Here is an 18,261-nt window from a genome sequence, read left to right on the forward strand (position 1 = left end):
GTAAAAGCCAGGCCCGTAGCCAGAAATTTCGTTCGGGGGTGTGGAGGGGGGGGACCAAAGTGATAGAGCAATAGATTTGGCCATCTTTTTCCCTTTTTTTTCGGTGATTTTCTCACATTTCAAAGGGGGGGGGGGGGTCATGTCGCAGTTTCTGTTGTACACCTGTGTCAGAAAAGTTTTTGACAAGGACGAATCGGGTATCGACACCTCTAAACATCCTTTGGTACTTTAGGCGAGTATCTTATTGACCTGGATTACCGCGCTCGACAGCTTTTGAAACTTTATTTGTTCAAATTCCAGGAAAATTTGATTAAAAAAAAAGAAAAAAAAGTAAGAGGCAAATAAATTTCGAGAATAAATTAATCTTGTTATCTGAGTTAAGATACCACTATATTTTATGTAGTGTATAAAAAAACATAATTCAAATAATTATCAGCTAAATACAATGGAAACAATTGTAGAAATTATTTAATCAAAAAAGTGAAAACCACCTTAGCATTGAATGTACACTTGACAAATTTCATAAACACATTTTAAAAATTATTTTGTCACAACAGAATTTTCAGCATAGCACATATTTATTTAAGATTGATGCTAGTAAGATTGATTGCAGTTGAGAAGATGCCATTATGTAACATTTGTAACAAAATGAATTATACAATTATGAAACACAAATTTTCTTATTCAAAATGTCTATAATTACAAGAACATGGGCCACAGCTTTCATGAGAAGTTTCCAAACTGTGAAGGTGCTTAGTTAGGTGAGTAGCAGGAACTAATCCATTTTTGACACTATCCAGTGATAAGCCTTTTTTTTCTTTTCTTAAGAACTTATTTGATTTAAACAAAAAAAAAGCTAGGCATATGGAGATACAGGGCCTTGATAGAATATGCCATAAGCTCAAGGTAGATTTTGGAGATTGGGGGGAAGCCACAACAGCACCAAGTTTGAACACCCCTGGTTTATATGGTTTAAAAACTTAATTTGTCTTATTTACCACAAATTTATTCCCTCTTTCTTGAAAAATTTTCATTTAAATTTTATTATTATTATTTTTAAATTTCATTTAAGAAGTTTAAATGTGCCTCACATGGAAAATTTTTTTTTAATTACTTAATATCAATTGACATAAGTTGTGTCTTAATGGGGGTGGACACCAACAGAACATCTGGGATAAATCAGGTTAAACGATGGGATCCAGATTAACATAAAAATGATCATAGTTTTACTCAAAGGTAAGTCAAAGTCTATTTTCTCTCATATTATAATTAGGTTAATACTAAGATTATTATGCAAAATAAAAAATACTATATTCTCAAATTCAAAAATACTATGTATATCAGGTGCGATTCATCTTTCAGAAATTATGGTAAGTGAATAAATAAAAGAACTAACAGATGGGATACTGTGAAATGAAAACAAAATTATATAAGGCTTAAGTCAATGCTCTAGTTTGATAATCAAAACACATCAATAACTGTCCAGAACTACACTGTCTAGCTACTCTCATCATGTTTTAAAGTTCATAATTTCAATCGTTAATGCTTATGTTATGGCGAATGTGATAAATTCAGAGATTGTGCATAATCACGGATCATTTTGGTAAGTTTGGTTCTTTCACAAATGATTTAAAGATCATAGACAACAGGCCTACAATGGTATAAAATATTCAATCATCACACTTCACTAATTATTAGAAAAGCTGATGGCATGATGGCAACACATAACAAGCAGTAAACAGAAGCAAACTTCACATTAAGTTCACATCACGTATGCGCACATTCTGGCATGTACCAATTCATTAGAAATTTCGTAGAGGAATGTGTACGAGATGCATGTATGGTTAAGTAGTAGATCAGTTAAGCAGTAAAGTAGTAGATCATATAAGGAAGACAAAAAAGTAAGTACAGTAGACTCCAGACTATCTGGACTAATGTGGCAGAAAGGGGGCAGGATAACAGAAAAGCCTGAGCTCTATAAATACTCACTTCCTACCCCCCCCCCCCCCACCATACCATCTGATACATTACCAAAATCTGCTCTTATTCATATTTCTGACCTTGATGCACAGGCGAGTACTTGATAAATGTTTGTTATGTACTTTTGTACAAGTGTTTTCCTTAAAACTTACTACAGAAAAAGTCCAAGAATGAAATATTACACATATTTCAAGATAAACTTTATAATGTCTAACTTAATTGCAGGAAATATAAAATCATATACACTGTACAACAGTGTTTTTCAATGGATCCCCCTGTGGGTCCATTTTTATTTACTATTATTGCATGAAGGACACATTTAGTGTTGTGAAATTGTAATTTGTTGCTTAAATTTTTCATGATACGTGACAATTATAAAAAAACAACACTTTTTGGATTTCGTAGGGATTCACAGGGAGGCAGCGTGGAAATTTATCTTCGCTACAGGGAGTCTCTCGGTGGTACCTTGAGCTTCACCAAGGAGGTCCACTTCATCACAAATGTTGAGAAACACTGCTGTACCATACAAATACACACATTTTCAAAATGAACAAAGCATACACATATGAAATATAGGCTCACAAGTAACAAACGTAAAAGTACAAATGTAAGTTCTCATAAAAATTATTTAAACTTATTTTACTGTTCATTGATAAATGGCTACGCAAGCGTGAAGAGGTAATGTTGTAATTTATTAATGTGCATTACTTTTAAATAGGCCAGATAGTCGAGAATCTACTGCACTTCGTAAGTAGTACCTGAATACATTGTTAGTTTCAGAATAGGAATTGAATAAAGAATTTACAATCTGACTAGCAGGTTCAATCTACAAAAAACTAAACATTCTTTTTGGTAGTGGTCATCTATTCTTATTAGAAACTCTATTCACTACTTCACTCATGTATAACGAAGTAAGATAATATTTTAACAAAATGATATGCCATCACAACTAGTTTAATCAAAAAAATATAAATATTTGTAAATATATATTTTTAACTATATCTGTATAAATTAAATTAAATTTAAATTGATTAAAAGCACATCTCTTATAAATAAATCATATACTAACAATTCATAAATTAACAATTGCAAAAACATTGCGTAACAAATTCAGATGTCTTGTCGAACAATCATGTAAACTGTCAATAACATAAAATGCTCATTTATGTTAATTGTACCAATTGAACACAATGGATTCTAAGAACCCTTTAATATTAATTTGTCAGGAAATAAATACACCTCCAATGCTCATCTTAACTTTCATTATTTTCAATGAAATTCTCATCATCCACTATTTTAAAGTTATAATCTTTATAATGCAACACATCCTCTTTACGTAGAGCATGAACTCTCCTGAACACTTCCCTAACAACAGTGGATAAGGGAGATATATTCCCCAGAGCAGATATTTCCTTGTCATACTCCCATTGCATGCTTCCTTGCATGGTATGAGCATTACGTTTTGTCATACCAGACCGAAGTCTCATTTGAAAATCATTCTCTTCATCTGCTACCATTGCTTCACGACTCGGAAGAGTAATTTCCCCTTTCAAAAATTTTAAGAACACTATGACTTGCTGATCATAAATCGGGAATGGTAAAATCTGTTTTGGTACAGCCCAAATACCTAAAGTAGGATAATCTATATGAAAAAGGTGCTTGAATAGTGGCTGTACTCTTTGATCCCCAATCTTTATATTGCATGGGTCGCTGAGAAATGGGTAGGTATACAAGTAACCAGTGCATAAAAGCAAAGCATCACAGTTATATTCTCTCCCATTCAAGAACTTCACACCATTTTCCATGACACTTTCGACTCCAACTTCTTGAGATAGATTTTTTGGAAAGGGTGTTGTCCTCGGTGGAAGATTGTGGCTCAATATCACCTACAACAGAAAAAAATACAAAAACCTTGACAAATATGAAATAAATTTTTATGAAAATAATGTAATTAACTTTTCATATCATTTATGCTATTTTTTACCAAGTGAATACACAGAAAAGAACTGGGAAAGATCATTCTTTCTTAGAGAGTTAAATAAAAAATATACACAAACTTGATAAGGTGAAATGCATAATATTACTGCTATCTAAGGAACAGTACAAACACCAATTACATTGATCCTGATCTGTTGAATTTTTAGGTTATGCAAACTTCAATAAGAGCTATGAAATTCGTCCATATAGAGCAGAACACAAAAATATAAAATGTTTCTAGTAATTTTTGAATATATTCCTCAAACAGATATCACTTTTGGTATTCTCTCTGCTTATTATAAATACTATAGGGATATTTGCAATCTTAATCATTGTTATCAGATAAAAAATATTTTTCTGTTTTGAACAAGTGTATCTGAGTTATTGTTTAGCTGTGAATGAGAAGACAAATAGGTATTACAGATAATTTTTTATTTACGATTGTGAACATACCTCAAAAGCAGCGCCTGATAGCTCTATAGCTATATCGATCCCTGAGGCACCAGCTCCAAGAACTACTACTTTTTTATCCTTGAACATTGTATTGTTACGGTAATCATGACTATGCATCAAGTTTCCTTTAAATTTTTCCAATCCAGGCAACTGAGGAATGTAAGGAACGGAATAGTGCCTGTGTAGTAAATATGTTAGCAATTTAGATAAGAAATAAAATTTATTTGTTGAACTAATTTACAATAAATTTTCATCATGTGAGTAAATATAACATAAATGAGTCATATTTGCAAGAAAATCAAGTCATATAGTTCAAATATACTAACTAAATAAGCACAAATAATTGAAAGAAATACATTTATCTCTAACACTTGTTCAAATGTTTCAAAATGGATTTTACTAAACATCTTAAATTATATTTTGTTCTAAACTTCAAAAGAAAGCCTATAGTGAGAAAAAACAAAATGACATGATTTTAAATCTATTACAAGAATTTATAAGTGCAAGGAACCTTTTAAAGTATTTACCATTTCCTTTTACTATCAAATTTGGAACTTTACTAAGAATTTATTTATTTAATATACAAACTTGCGCAAAGCCAGTAGGCTCTAACTTCACAGGTGCACAATTCAAACAATCAATAAAATTAGAAAGAAACAGCAGGGAATATCAGTAAAAAGCAATAACATATTCACACACACGAGCATATGCAAAGGGGAGACCGTGCATAAAATATGACACTGATAAATAAGTTTAAAAAAAATCTCAGCAAACACAAAACAAACAATAAAATAAACATGTATACACAAATATATGTTTATTTTATTGTTTTAATTATTTTCTTGAAAATCATTCTTTTCTTTTTCAATTATCCTTCAATGTCTGGTTGGCAGGAAGAATTCCAAAACTTGTAGTAGATTGCTCCTTTAGCATACCAGAGTTATTTAAACTTGTGTTAGTTTTCCTACTTTTTGTAAGAATACAAGCTGCCTTACTCTTAAAAAAAGTTCCACTGCAGCCCCAATGACAATCTCATTATATCAGTCAGTTTTACCTTTGATGCATGGGCAGAGATACTGCTGTGGATATTACTTTTCCTACGTGATAATCTCATCTTCATTCTGGAAGTACACATATGTGTACCTAATTTTTAAATGGTTTTAACGATTGTTTTTCAAGTAAAGCCCTGATGTACACATATGTATACTTAACTCAAATGGTCCTAGTTAAGATATCGACCCAAATTAATAAATTATCATTTTTAAAGGGCATTTTGACATACAATAAACACAAATCAATCAAAAAAATTTTTCTTATGGTCAGTTTTGGCTCAGCTATGAAGAGGCTATACACATGATACAGTGAATGTTCGAGTTTATGAAGTAATTTTTTCTGATCCCAAACAATATATTATTCTTTTTCATTAATAAACTTTCGATTTTATGAACTAATTTTTCATGTCCATACAGGTTGGTAAAAATAAGTGTCGACTGTAAAAGGCAGTACTTGCTAATTATATTAAAAGAGATGTAAAAAAATGTGGGTTAACATAATGATGAAAAATTAAATTACAAAAAAATTGTTGTATCATGGCTGGGACAACAAAAACCATCTAAACTTAGTTTATTAAACATTAAGCTTATAAAATATTTCATAGCAAACTAATTTAATTTTTGAAGTTTTTCTGAGACATTTGAATTAATTAGTTTGAAAAATGGTAAACCATACCCATTGCATACCATCACAGAATCATATGTTTCTCTTGATTCTTCATTTGAAATCACATTGACACTCTCCACAATCCACTTTGGGTCTGGTTTTGATGGATCAACAGGCAGGACATTCTTCACCAGCACATGAAACTGTTTCAAGAGAAGCCATCGTTGAATAATTTAGAAAATATATGACAGTAATTAATTTTAACCACCAATTTATTGATAATACCATTAACCACAATATAAATAGTGGTTATAGAATTCAATAGATCAAGACATTGAATACAAGTAAAAAAAACAAAGAGAATTATAATATTTGAGAATAAATGTTTTGAATGAGGTACAGCAAATAATATTGCACATGGTACTGAAAAATTTTTTGCATGTTTATTAACTATTGAATAAAGTCAATAATAAAAAATAAAGTCAAATAAAGGAATAAAAAGTAATAAAATAAACTGAGTATTATCCATTACATTAAATTTAATCATAATTAGATTGAAACCATCTGAAAAAGATTTTAAGCACAATTCTGATTTATATATAAGATGCAGATTTTTAATTTTGATGGATTTGTTTGTCTTCATTCATAGCTTTTATTGTGCTGTATTTGAAATTGTAAATAGAAACTATTTACTAAATACTTCATGTTCATCAATATAGATCCTTGTGAGCTCTTGATGAATTTGTTTCCCTGTTATCATGTAGCATTTTAATGTGAAAAATAAACTTTTTTCAAAAAAACTTATTCATCAAGCATTATTTCCTATTGCAACCACAAAAATTGCTAAATATTTTTTTCTTCTTTATACATTCAAACCAAAAGTAATGAAAAAATATATTTCAATCGTAGAAGCCCAGGGCAAAATGTTTCACTTTCGTTTTATGGGAGTCAATTTTTATGACATCTTGTTTGAGAATACTGGGAAACCTGTAACAGGATAACTGAAGAGATAACATTTGAAAATGATTCAGACTCAGAGAAAGTTTGAGATTTGGGAGGTCTATTGCTTTTATAAAGGTCAAAGAGCAGTTGGAAGTCATGACAAAGACCAAAACGTGGAGGGCCTGGATCTTATAGCCATTATTACAGAATCTTGGGCAAATGATGGGGATGAATCGTTCTTACACATCTCAGGATACGATGCTTTTTTTAAAAACAGATCTGATAGGAAAGGGGATGGAGTGTTGATATACGTGAAATCATGTTTGAAGGCTAAAGAGTGTAATACAAGGATGACGTCACTCTCCGCTATCATACGAAGGTTTTTTAACAACTGGCTGTTGCGAGGATATATTTTGGAAAGAGAGAAAATTCAACTGCCCCGCAGGGGCAACCTTCGTAAAAGTGTAACGTGAAGAGAAGTGATATTGAAACTATATGGGTTGAGCTTGAAAACAAAAGACATCATAAACTTATTGTTGGGGTTTGTTACAGTTTACCGAATAGGGATCCAAACTACATCACCAAATTTCATGATGAAATTTTCTAAATGTGTAAGCGTAAGAGGGTTATCATACTAGGGGATTTCAATTACCCAGGTATTGATTGGGAGAAACTTTCATCTAGAGATCAGTATGAAAGAGACTTTTTTAAGTTGGCGCTCGAAGATTTTTTGTATCAGCATGTATCAGAAGCCACTAGGGGTACTGCTGTTTTGGATTTAGTAGGCATCTGTAGTGCTTTCAATGACTTTTTCGCGTCGGTTTTTAATGGAGCTAATGCTATTCAATATACGGGTGTTGCATGAGGTAATAAAATCCTCAACGATATTCAAGTGGACGACGTGGAGGTCCTGAATCTTCTAAAAAATGTATGTGCAAGCAAGGCACCAGGACCAGATGATATCTATCCCAGTGTCCTCAGGGAATGTGCTAATGAATTGTTGGGGCCAGTTGCACAGATATATAGGACTAGTGTTGCTGAGGGTATCGTCCCAAGGGATTGGAAACTTGCTAATGTTGTTTCGATATTGTTATATATATGTTGTATTTATGGATGATTTGGCAACAGTGCAGAGCGTGAGCTTCAATACACACAAGCCGTTTTATTGCCGGGAGTCGAGTTCTGGCGGCCATGGCGGTCGGTTGTGTTTTTCATAACTATTGTACTAATGTTGGAATAAAGCATATTTATGCTATTGTGTAATTCCGAATGCTCCTTCAGTCTGACTTTTATAAATGTCTAGTGAGAGACATTTCAAATATTTAAGAAGGGTAGTAGAGAAGCTGTGTCCAATTATCGACCAGTGAGTTTGACGAGCTCCCTCTCGAAAATTTTGGAGATTATCATCAAAAGGCAGTTCGCGAAGTGGATAGACGAGAATAATATATTGGCGGATAATCAGCATGGGTTCAGGAAGGGAAAGTCATGTGTAACTAACCTCCTTTGCTTCTATGATCACGTTACTAAAGCTTTGGGTGAGGGCAAAAATGTAGATGCTGTTTACCTTGATTTCCAGAAGGCATTAGATCGGGTCCAATATGGTAAACTCTTGAAGCATTTACACGAGATTCGGATGGGGGGAAACTTGCTGAATTGATAGAATCGTGGTTAAGAGATAGGTCGCAATGAGTTATGATGAACAGGGAATTCTCTGGTTGGACAGGCGTCACAAGTTGAGTTCCTCAAAGAAGTGTCCTTGGCCCCATACTTTTTTCACTTTTTATCGATAAACTCAATCAGGGTATCGATGGGATTGCTAGCAAATTTGCAGATGACATGAAGCTAATGGGGGTAATTGGGAATCAAAGCGATAGGGAGTTGCTCCAGACCAACTTAAACAGGATTGCAGCATGGGCAAATGAATGGAGCATGACATTTAGCGTTGACAAGTGCATGGTTGCTCATTTTGGTTCGAACAACCTACGGTTAGGTAAGAGTTGAATGGTGTCACTATACCGGATGCAACTAGGGTCACTGATTTTGGAATTCTCATTGACGAGCGGCTTAGGTTTTTTGAACATTGCTCAGCAATTGTCAAAAAAAGCGAATAGAATTCTCGGTTTCATTTTCAAAAAAGGTCTGCACGTTCTCCTAAAGTCATTCTTACGCTTTTCCGAGGCTTAGTTACTCCTGGACTGGAGTATGCTGTAAGGTTTTGGAGACCATACCTACAGAGGAACATAGACTTGCTTGAAGGGGTGTGGAGAAGAGCTACGCGTCCTTATTGGCACACAGGGATTGAGTTAAGAAGAAACACTTCATTTTTTAAATATGTTTACATTGGATGAGCGCAGGTGTCAGGAAGATATGATCAAAGTGTTCAAAATTTTCAACGAGATGGATAGGATGGGCCATGAATTTTTAGTATACTGCCAATCGACTGCTTTCACAAGGGGACACCAGTATCAATTGGTAAGGGACAATGCAAGGTTATGGTGTCGCTGGGAATTTTTCTCTAATAGGGTTGTTAATAAATGGAATAGCTTACCCTCGGAGGTAGTAAATTGTAACACAATTGACACGTTTAAAAAGAAATTTGATAAACATGTTGGGGTAAATCAAGAAGCTATCCATACTTAGAATAAGACAACCATAATATTATTTATGGGCATTGTATCATGTGTATATATTGTTTATAAATTTTGTTCATTGTGTTTTTAATTGGGTTGCTGTATTTTTGAATTATATGACATCTATATTTGTTATAGGCATCTCTTTCTCAGCCACCTTGTTGGGAATTTTGCCTGTTGTGGCATTTTATTTGTATTTGTATAAAACCTGTAACCATTGGATGATCATTTTCAGTGCTGATTAATGTGAAAGATTGTTGTTATAACATTGTAAGAGCACAAAGAATCAAAAGTTAATGTTTGCCACCTAAGAGAGTGTAGAACGTTATATTTTTAAAGACAGACAACATCAGTGCAGGACAAAACTCCAAAGCTGGATATTGAGCGATTAATATACACCTATTAAAAATTCCCATCTTTCAAACATGATATAACTTAATGTCTTTTTATTTTTGATACCTAAAATTTTTAATAAAGATTTAAGTTGCGAGTTAACACCCGCAACTTGATGAGCTTTGAATTCCATTTCGATATTCAAATATTTAGTTTAAATTTCATTAATTAAGAATATTCCAAGAAATTTTTTTAAATATATTAACAAAAAGTATGACACTGGATGACAAGTGTCCTCATTGAGGATAGCAAAATATAACACATTTGAAAAAAAAGTTAAGTGAAATGAAATATGTTAGTTATTAACATTAAACTGTAATCTGCATAACCAATTACAGAAGAATCACTTACATGGAAATAACAATATAATGTTGGTAATATAAGGTGGAAAATAAAAGTACCCATGAGATAATAAAATACCCAAATTTCAACAGAAATAGAAATGGATTACCTTTTGGGTTTGATAATACGATTAAATAATTGACGTTTGGGTGTACCCAAAATTCTAAAACGAACACAGCTATACGTGTTTCAGAACTATATGAAGTTCCTTCATCAGTAGCAGAAACAAAGAAGAAAGTAGACAAGAGTCAAATACAAATACAAATACAACGCCACAACAGGCAAATTGCCCAACGAGGTGGCTGCATCATGGATCCCCGAGCCCCTACCTACTACTGCTACACCACACCACCCCCCCCCCCCGCGGAACCCCCCAACGAATCGATACATGCGGGAATGTGCGTGTACGTGTAGTGCAACCTGAAGTAAAGTTTTTTGTTTTCTGTGTAATGCTTGTTATGTGTAGTGCTGTCATCTGCCCCCAGTTTTACGAGAGTCATCTGCCCCATGCTGTCATCTGCCCCAAATGCGAGACAACAGCGAGTAACTCCTGCTATAAGGAGTTTTTTCAACATTTTTCATTCTTCTTTGTTTCTGCTACTGATGAAGAAACTTCATATAGTTCCGAAACGTGTATAGCCGTGTTCGTTTTGGAATTTTGTGTACACCCAAACGTCGATTATTTAATCGTAAATTTCAACAGTTCATTTATTTTTAAACCAGAAATGGCTTCTCAAGAATTTTTTTTATGCTAATCTCTGAGTAAGGTTGTCATCTACACGTGCTAAAATATAAAACATCTAGCTGCAAGCCTAAAATATTATATAAAGCCAAATCTTCGCTGTACTCAAATGAGGACACTCAGCGGAAATGGGCAAAATAAAATAAAAACTCTGAATTAAAATAAATAATTATGTTTATTTTCGATTTTTTTATGAAATAAAAATGGCATATCATTAATAATTTGAACTTTATAAGACACATCTCATATTACATCCAAAGAGGGGAAAAAGACACCTACTTTTATGTACTGATACAAGTTATAGAATTTAGCATAATCCACCAAATATTTCAGAACTTCGGAATGGTGTATGAAGGATTTTCCATTACAGCTCGTGAAAGGAAAGTCTGGAAATGCCATCACTTCTTTGGGTAAATTGGTCCTGGAAATAAAAGTTTCTTCAACCATATTCATCACAATATTGCATATATTTTACAATTATATAATAGCTAGTAAATAATAATTTCATATGTTATAATTCAGATAATAACCCAGGAGTCAAAACACTTTTGCACTATTGTGAGAATTTTTAATCATTTAAAGACATAGGAACTCAAATGAGATTTTCATACTACATTTGATTCATACAAACACAGGCATACGCAGAATTTTCTCAAGAGGGATTTCAGGGGGGGGGGGGGTTTAAATTTTTTCCGGCAAAATAACACTATAATCTTGGCTTGAGGCTGCTAATGCCCTTTTGTGTACACCAATGCATACAAAAAACTACAGTCAAACATCAAACCAAAGAAATAATTTTGAATAGATCGAGTTTCATGTTAGTATATAAATTAACAAGGTGTGTTCCATAAGAACTTCGAGTAAAATCATAAAAAATCAAGAAATACAGTTACAAGAAAAAATAATTTATTCCTTTTCGAAGTATCTTCCTGCAGATGATATGTAATGGTCCCATTGTTCAATTCACTTTTCAAAGCAAAATAGAGAAGGCTTTCCCTGGAAGCTACCTCAGGAAACCATACACAGCTGAAATAAGTGATAATTCTCCCAGCGAGCTTCTCCTTCAACATCGGAAACAATTAGAAATTGAATGGTGCAAGATTTGGATTGTAAGGGGGTTGTGACATGATTTTAACATTGCATTAACATAGCCTATTGTCTCAGTTTTGAAAACAATTACAACTTATATCAAGAAAGCGTCATAAACTGGTAGGAATTTTAGCTGTCTAGAGTCAATCAACACCATCTATAGCAGAAGGCTATAGATGGTGTTTCTAGAGTTCATTGAAACAGCTTCAAGAAAACGTCTTCTCTACTTGCTTTTAAAAATGTACTAAATGAAGAAACCATTACATATCATCTGAGGGGAAAATACTTTGGAGAAGAATAAATTATTTTTTGCTGTATCCTATATTTTTTTACTTTTTTTTTCATCTAGGCGGGACTAAATATTTTTTGCTTTAAGTAGTATTTCATGTTATGTGGTTCTGATATGTCCGATGACACATAAAATATGAATCGCAAAAAGACAAAAACAACTGAACAGCAATCAATTTGATCCTGGAAAAATTTTCTAAAAATACATCAAAAGATAGCCCTATAGCATAGGGTCAAGTGGGGTAAAATGCGGTCATGAAAAGATAATTTTATAGGGCATTTTTTTGGTTGGTATTTTACATTAAATTTTCATTAGCGCATACTTGAAAAATATTTTTTGAATACAACACTTTTTTTTGCAGCACCTTTTTAGACCATACAAAATAATAATAAAATTTAAAAAAATAGAGTAGACATTGCTATTTTATTTTAGAACTTCTATTGATCATTCTTTTGCTTTGATTGAATCTCGAACTTATAATGCCCACTGTGGTCAAAAGCTGGCTCAGCTGGGACTTCTTTATTTTGGCTATGTCATCCCCAAAGCAGAATATACCAAATATTGCAATGTATGTCAAAGAACAATCTTGGAAGAATTTGAAGAATGGTAATATTCATCATTGCTTATTTTTGATCAGCTGAAGGCTCTTTGCAGAACAATGTTTCAACATTTCCCCAACGTTCAGTTTTGGGACATGACGTCTTTTTTAAAAATCCCCTATTTTCGATTTTACAAGATAGTGTAGTATAGTATAGAACCGAGCACGCCCAGGCTCTGTTGCTTTTGCGATATAAGCTCATTGATCGTGAGAGTGCTGGAAAAAAACTCAAACTGGCAAGCCGGCCGGGAATGCACACCCGGTTCAGACCAACATCCCGCCAACCCCCCAAGCAGCACAACCACACACCCAAACCCCCAATCCCAGGGCACATCACCGCTCGACAAAGCCAGGACAGCACTGCGGGCGCGAGCCCCCCACCCCTGATCCCAACTTGATCAATTTATTTGTAAAATAAATTTCTTCATTAATTTTTTCCTTCATACTCAACAAGCACCCAATGTATACCTATGCTGAGTTTGAACATTTATGGATTGCTTAAGATCTTTAGGGAAACTTTTTAGTCGCATGATTTTTGAATATTTCTTCCTTCCTGTTTATTTCGTGACTGACACACCAGACTTGACTCATACTCTTTTACGTCTTGCTTTAGAGTTCTGTATATACATATATTTCTATTCTATTTACTGCAGAGTGGCTTGTGTTAGGTCCTTCATTGGAGACACAATAAGAGTATCAGCGACTCTCAATACTGTTCTGGATAATTTCTCACAAGTCCTTGAAAGAACAGGATGATCAAATTTTCAGGACACACAGATTTATTTCACAGAAAATAGCTATTTACACGCAGACAGCATGCGGTAGACAAATATAGATTCTCACACTGAGCTTTAAGTCCAACAATTCTGACCACCCACTCTATTCCTCGCATCATTTTTAAAGATATGGTGAAATTTCGAAAAAGTCTACCATAGTACCAGTCTGGTAGCGCCACGGTATGGAGGTCAATGAAGACTTTCTGGATCTTTCCACATAATTTGAGTGTTTTTCTTTATATTTCCGGTTTGGCATCACTCCAGCTTCACGGTATTTCGAGGCATTTTAAACAAATTGCACCACCGATAATTTTCGTAACAATACTCCTATCTACAATCTACTTCAAAGTTTAAGTTGCCCAAGTTCCTAAAGTTGGGGATCTTGGATCTTCATTTTTAATCGCTTTAAACCATGAAAATTCAATATCTGCAACTCCATTGAAAACTATTCCTTTTTACAATTTTTGTTTATTCACATTTGGTACAAACCACTACCAAGATCAGGGCTGTAACTAGGATTTTTGCCACCCAGGGCAAACATTATTTTGCTGCCCCACAACTTTAAAATTTGATAACTTGGTAATAGGGTTCCTTGTTCTCACTTAAAACTGTCGCCCACCCCTAAATTTCGCCATATGGGGCAGTTGCTCCCCCCATGACCCCGCCGTAGCCACAGTAGTGGTCGGCTGAAGTTGGTTTTCTGTGGTTCCCAACTTCAAGGCATGAATGCGAAAGCCACTCTCCCTTTTAAAAAGTCTCGCCACAGAGAGCAACAGACCTACAAACAGCACAAATGTAATTCAATCAAAACACATCACTCACTTCACTTCTGAAATATAGATGGCAGCACTGAAAAATCAAATATAACACTACATATGCACTCAGACTGTTAGGTACACACACAATTACACTTCCGGCACAACTCACTAGGTAGTAAATCGCCCATAGATGCTGATAGACCTGAGTTGTGCTCAGTTTGAAAGGAAAAAAAAAGAAAAGTTGCCCCCCCCCTCTACTTACGGCCCTGACTGAGATAGCCATTTATTTCATTCTGTGGATTGCTTTCACTTTCTTTCAGACTATCTCTAAACCATTTGTTTTAAAATCCCTTCCCACGCTTATGTGAAAGGTCTCAATTTCTGTCGTAGTTTATCATTACCTCACAAATTTATGTCTCACATTGCTTGATGTATTTTATTAACATCAGCTAACATTCCCTGTTAGAGGACTGAATGTTCAGTCTCTTAGACGTCTTTTATGAAGAGGTTCCACTGTATATCCTATCACAAATATTTCACAAAACCTAATTGAAGAAATATTTTACCATAAAAACTTTTACACTAAGAATCTCTGTCAGTCAGATTGAAACACCCTACAAATATGCTTACCGTAAATTTTCATACATGCTGGAATGAACTGGCAGACCATATTTATCGGTTCCAGTTTTTTTAGTGAATTTCCAAGTGCCCCCAACATCTTCTTGCTGCTCATACACACAAAACACAAAATTCTTCTTCTGTGATGACAGATGCCTAGCTGCGCATAATCCCGCGGCTCCTGCACCTATTACTGCAACCTGAAATTCCATTGCATTGATTTATCAATTGCATTTATTTCAAAATACCACATTTATTTATAGGAGTTTGTAGTGCAAATGTAGTAATACCTGAGGCTTTCAAAAACTTCCTGTTACAACAAAAAATTTTATCGTTTTTCAGGCGTAGCTAACAAACATTTTAGTTGATATGGATGCATGTGCTAACATGAAACAGCTGCGTCGTGAGGTAAATTTTCATGCCAATCAAAATGAATAGTATTCTGGGAGCTAATCTTTTCCATCTGCATGTATCAGACACAGAAATGAGCTGACCAAATCACAAATAGATGGGGGAACCCCTAAGAATACAACTGGGTTCTGTCTACACCAGCTTTAGTACAGTAAAGCTGTACATAGTGGAAAATAAAAATCTTCAGTACCTCATCTTCCTAAATATTCTCACTTATTTTGAACTTGCTAATTTTAGCCTTTGGTCAGTTTTTGCTTTTGTAGCACTCCTCGGTGGATCTTCTTTTAATTTATCTTCAAATTTTGGGCAGAACTTGAAACAAATTAAACTATTTTCCATAGAAACCTACAGGAAATCATGCTTCGGCTAACGAGAACTCACATAGAACAAGTATCCTAAACGAATTATCTTCATTAGCCAAGATAGTGTACATTAGGCCCATGGACTTGATTTAAAAAAATATCTGTTAATGTTAATGGGAGGTGCTCTCTGTGGGAAGTTCCACATATTTATTGCATGCAATTCACAGCAAGAGTTTAATTAAGTGTGACCAAAAACAACAATTGATGAACATTTCATCAATATAAAAAAAAATTGTCATGAAATCATGATACATTAAGATCCCTTTAAACGGGCACCCCTTAGATGCAGTCACTCCTCTTTTACAGCCAAATAATAATTTCTCCTTATATAGTAAAAGTATGTATTTCAAACCCCTCATTAATGGTCACCTCTTTCATAGACGAAACTTTTTTGTCCCACCAATGTCTGCAAAAGAGAGTTTCTACATAGATGTATCATGATGTCAAGGCAATTTTTTTCCTTTCTTATTAAAAAAATATATTCAGCTGTGTGAATATATATTTCAAAGCTCAACTAATACAGTGAAAAATCTATATGACGATAGACTCTATATGGAGGTGGTGTGTTTTAAGAGCAGCAGTTTTGAAGGAATAGCAAATATGAAAAATGAGTGATCGAGAAAAGTAAAGTACAATGAGAGAAGAGCAGCAAAACCATGCAAATGCAGCTTTGTCTAGAGAGCAAGGGACTAGATCAAACAGACCCCCAGAACAACATAGAAAACGTAGAGGATGTGCGAGTGTATGAGTGACCAAGAGTCACCTGGAGACCGAGAGATCAAGGCACTGGGTCAGCAAGCATTCTATAGAGTGATATAGTGTGCGCAAACATGTAAATGACCCAAACAGTGCACCAGCATGTGAATCAAGAGAAGAGTAACCTACAGAGCAAAGGACCATGTTAGTGAGCGACCAAAAGAGTGATTTAGGGGGAGTGCAAGCATGTGAGCAACAGAGACGAATAGTAACAGAAATGTATAGAGCAAAAGGCCAGATCAGTGATTGATCAAATGATTGACCATAAAAGTGACCAGAGAGTAACAGCAAGAGAAGCGTATTTACAGGGGGCATGGCCAAGTGGCTATAGCTCAGGGTGGCAAATTTGAGGAATGAGTGGTCAAGGAGAATCAGACTAGAATGGGCAGCAAAACCACAAAATCAGCCTCTGCAATGATATGTTCCTCTAGTACAGCTGTTCTCAACCGGGGCTCCTTGTGCACTCTCCAGGGGCTCCGCGGCTGCTCAAGGAAAATAAAAAAAAACAGTAAAATTAAAAAAATAATTATAAATATTTTTAAATAGTAAAAATTAATCAGTTACTTTGATGAATAATTTAAAAACTGGCCTACGGGGCACCACCATAGAATTTTTTAGTTAAAAGGGCTCCGCAAGTCAAAAAATGTTGAGAACCGCTGCTCTAGTACTTTGAGTATCGTGAATTTCACTGTGTACCGAACCATTTACTATAATAGTCATGAATTCACCAATTGCTTCAGTTTAAACATTCAATAATAATCCAACAGCTCACCTTCAGTTTAGAATCAATTGGTTGCGACATGTTTTAACTTGAAACAGATAATTTATTTTGAATGAAATATAATATAGTTATTTATCCCCTCAATTCTTTGAGTATACCAAGTTACACGGATTAAAGTAATGACATAGATACAAGAGGAAAAGCAGCCTTTGTACCAACAGAATGAATGCAAAGGTTATAAATGATAAGCAAATGCACAAAAGCTGATAAGCAAACTGAAACTAGAACAACCCAAGGAAGTCAATGATAATCTAAAGCCAAATCGCAACGAAAGGATTTTAGTCCCGACCTCTTTTCCGTAGAGTTCAAAAAACTATTGACCTAATATGGGTTTTCAAATATCAAATTTTGGTGATTTATCTCTGTCTATATGTTATAGGGAAATAAATATTTTAATAAATTTCCATGCCTTTATCATGATCGCAAATATCTAAGATCCATTGGCGAGTTTTTTTTTATTTTGGCTTCGTTTTGTTAAGGATAAATGGATTAAACAGGATAAAAAACAATTATATTAACGAGATATACCAACAGTACACACAATCATCATGTGTTATCAGTTCCACGTTGTTTTGTTTACATTCAAAATGACGTGAACATACTAGATTCTATCAACTATCGTCGGCGGAAAACTGGATTACAGTGAATGAAAAAAGTTGATTATTGAATTTCTTGATTAGCAATAGTTTATAATTAAAAACATAA

At 34.2% G+C, this 18,261-nt stretch overlaps 1 protein-coding gene across 3 annotated transcripts; it reads right to left on the reverse strand.

The window, feature by feature from the left end:
* Positions 1–450: 450 nt before the first annotated feature.
* On the reverse strand, positions 451–18,168 carry LOC149089743 (uncharacterized). 3 transcript variants are annotated; one of them, XM_089242556.1, is made up of 6 exons: positions 18,098–18,168; positions 15,259–15,446; positions 11,398–11,539; positions 6,139–6,272; positions 4,411–4,588; positions 451–3,866 (listed from the first exon to the last, which is right to left on the reverse strand). In XM_089242556.1, exons 1-6 carry the CDS (start codon positions 18,104–18,106, stop codon positions 3,234–3,236), a joined length of 1,284 nt encoding a protein of 427 aa, XP_089098682.1. In that variant the 5' UTR covers positions 18,107–18,168; the 3' UTR covers positions 451–3,233. The 3 variants fall into 3 exon arrangements, with proteins under 3 accessions (XP_089098682.1, XP_089098601.1, XP_089098536.1); XM_089242475.1 differs by having other exon boundaries at positions 17,966–18,116; XM_089242410.1 differs by lacking the exon at positions 18,098–18,168 and adding an exon at positions 17,548–17,949.
* Between the last annotated feature and the right edge of the window lie 93 nt (positions 18,169–18,261).

This window comes from Pholcus phalangioides, unplaced genomic scaffold (assembly GCF_987345545.1).
Source record: "Pholcus phalangioides strain wild (caught in Gottingen) unplaced genomic scaffold, Ppha-v1.0 ptg000001l_1, whole genome shotgun sequence".
NCBI classification, from domain to species: domain Eukaryota; kingdom Metazoa; phylum Arthropoda; class Arachnida; order Araneae; family Pholcidae; genus Pholcus; species Pholcus phalangioides.

Coding starts and splice junctions, on each gene's coding strand:
- LOC149089743 (XM_089242410.1), bottom strand. CDS start 17,577: ATGTCGCAACCAATTGATTCTAAACTGAAG. Junction 15,447..17,547: donor CAATTGATTCTAAACTGAAG/GTGAGCTGTTGG, acceptor ATGGAATTTCAG/GTTGCAGTAATAGGTGCAGG. Junction 6,273..11,397: donor ACTTGTATCAGTACATAAAA/GTAGGTGTCTTT, acceptor CTCTTGAAACAG/TTTCATGTGCTGGTGAAGAA.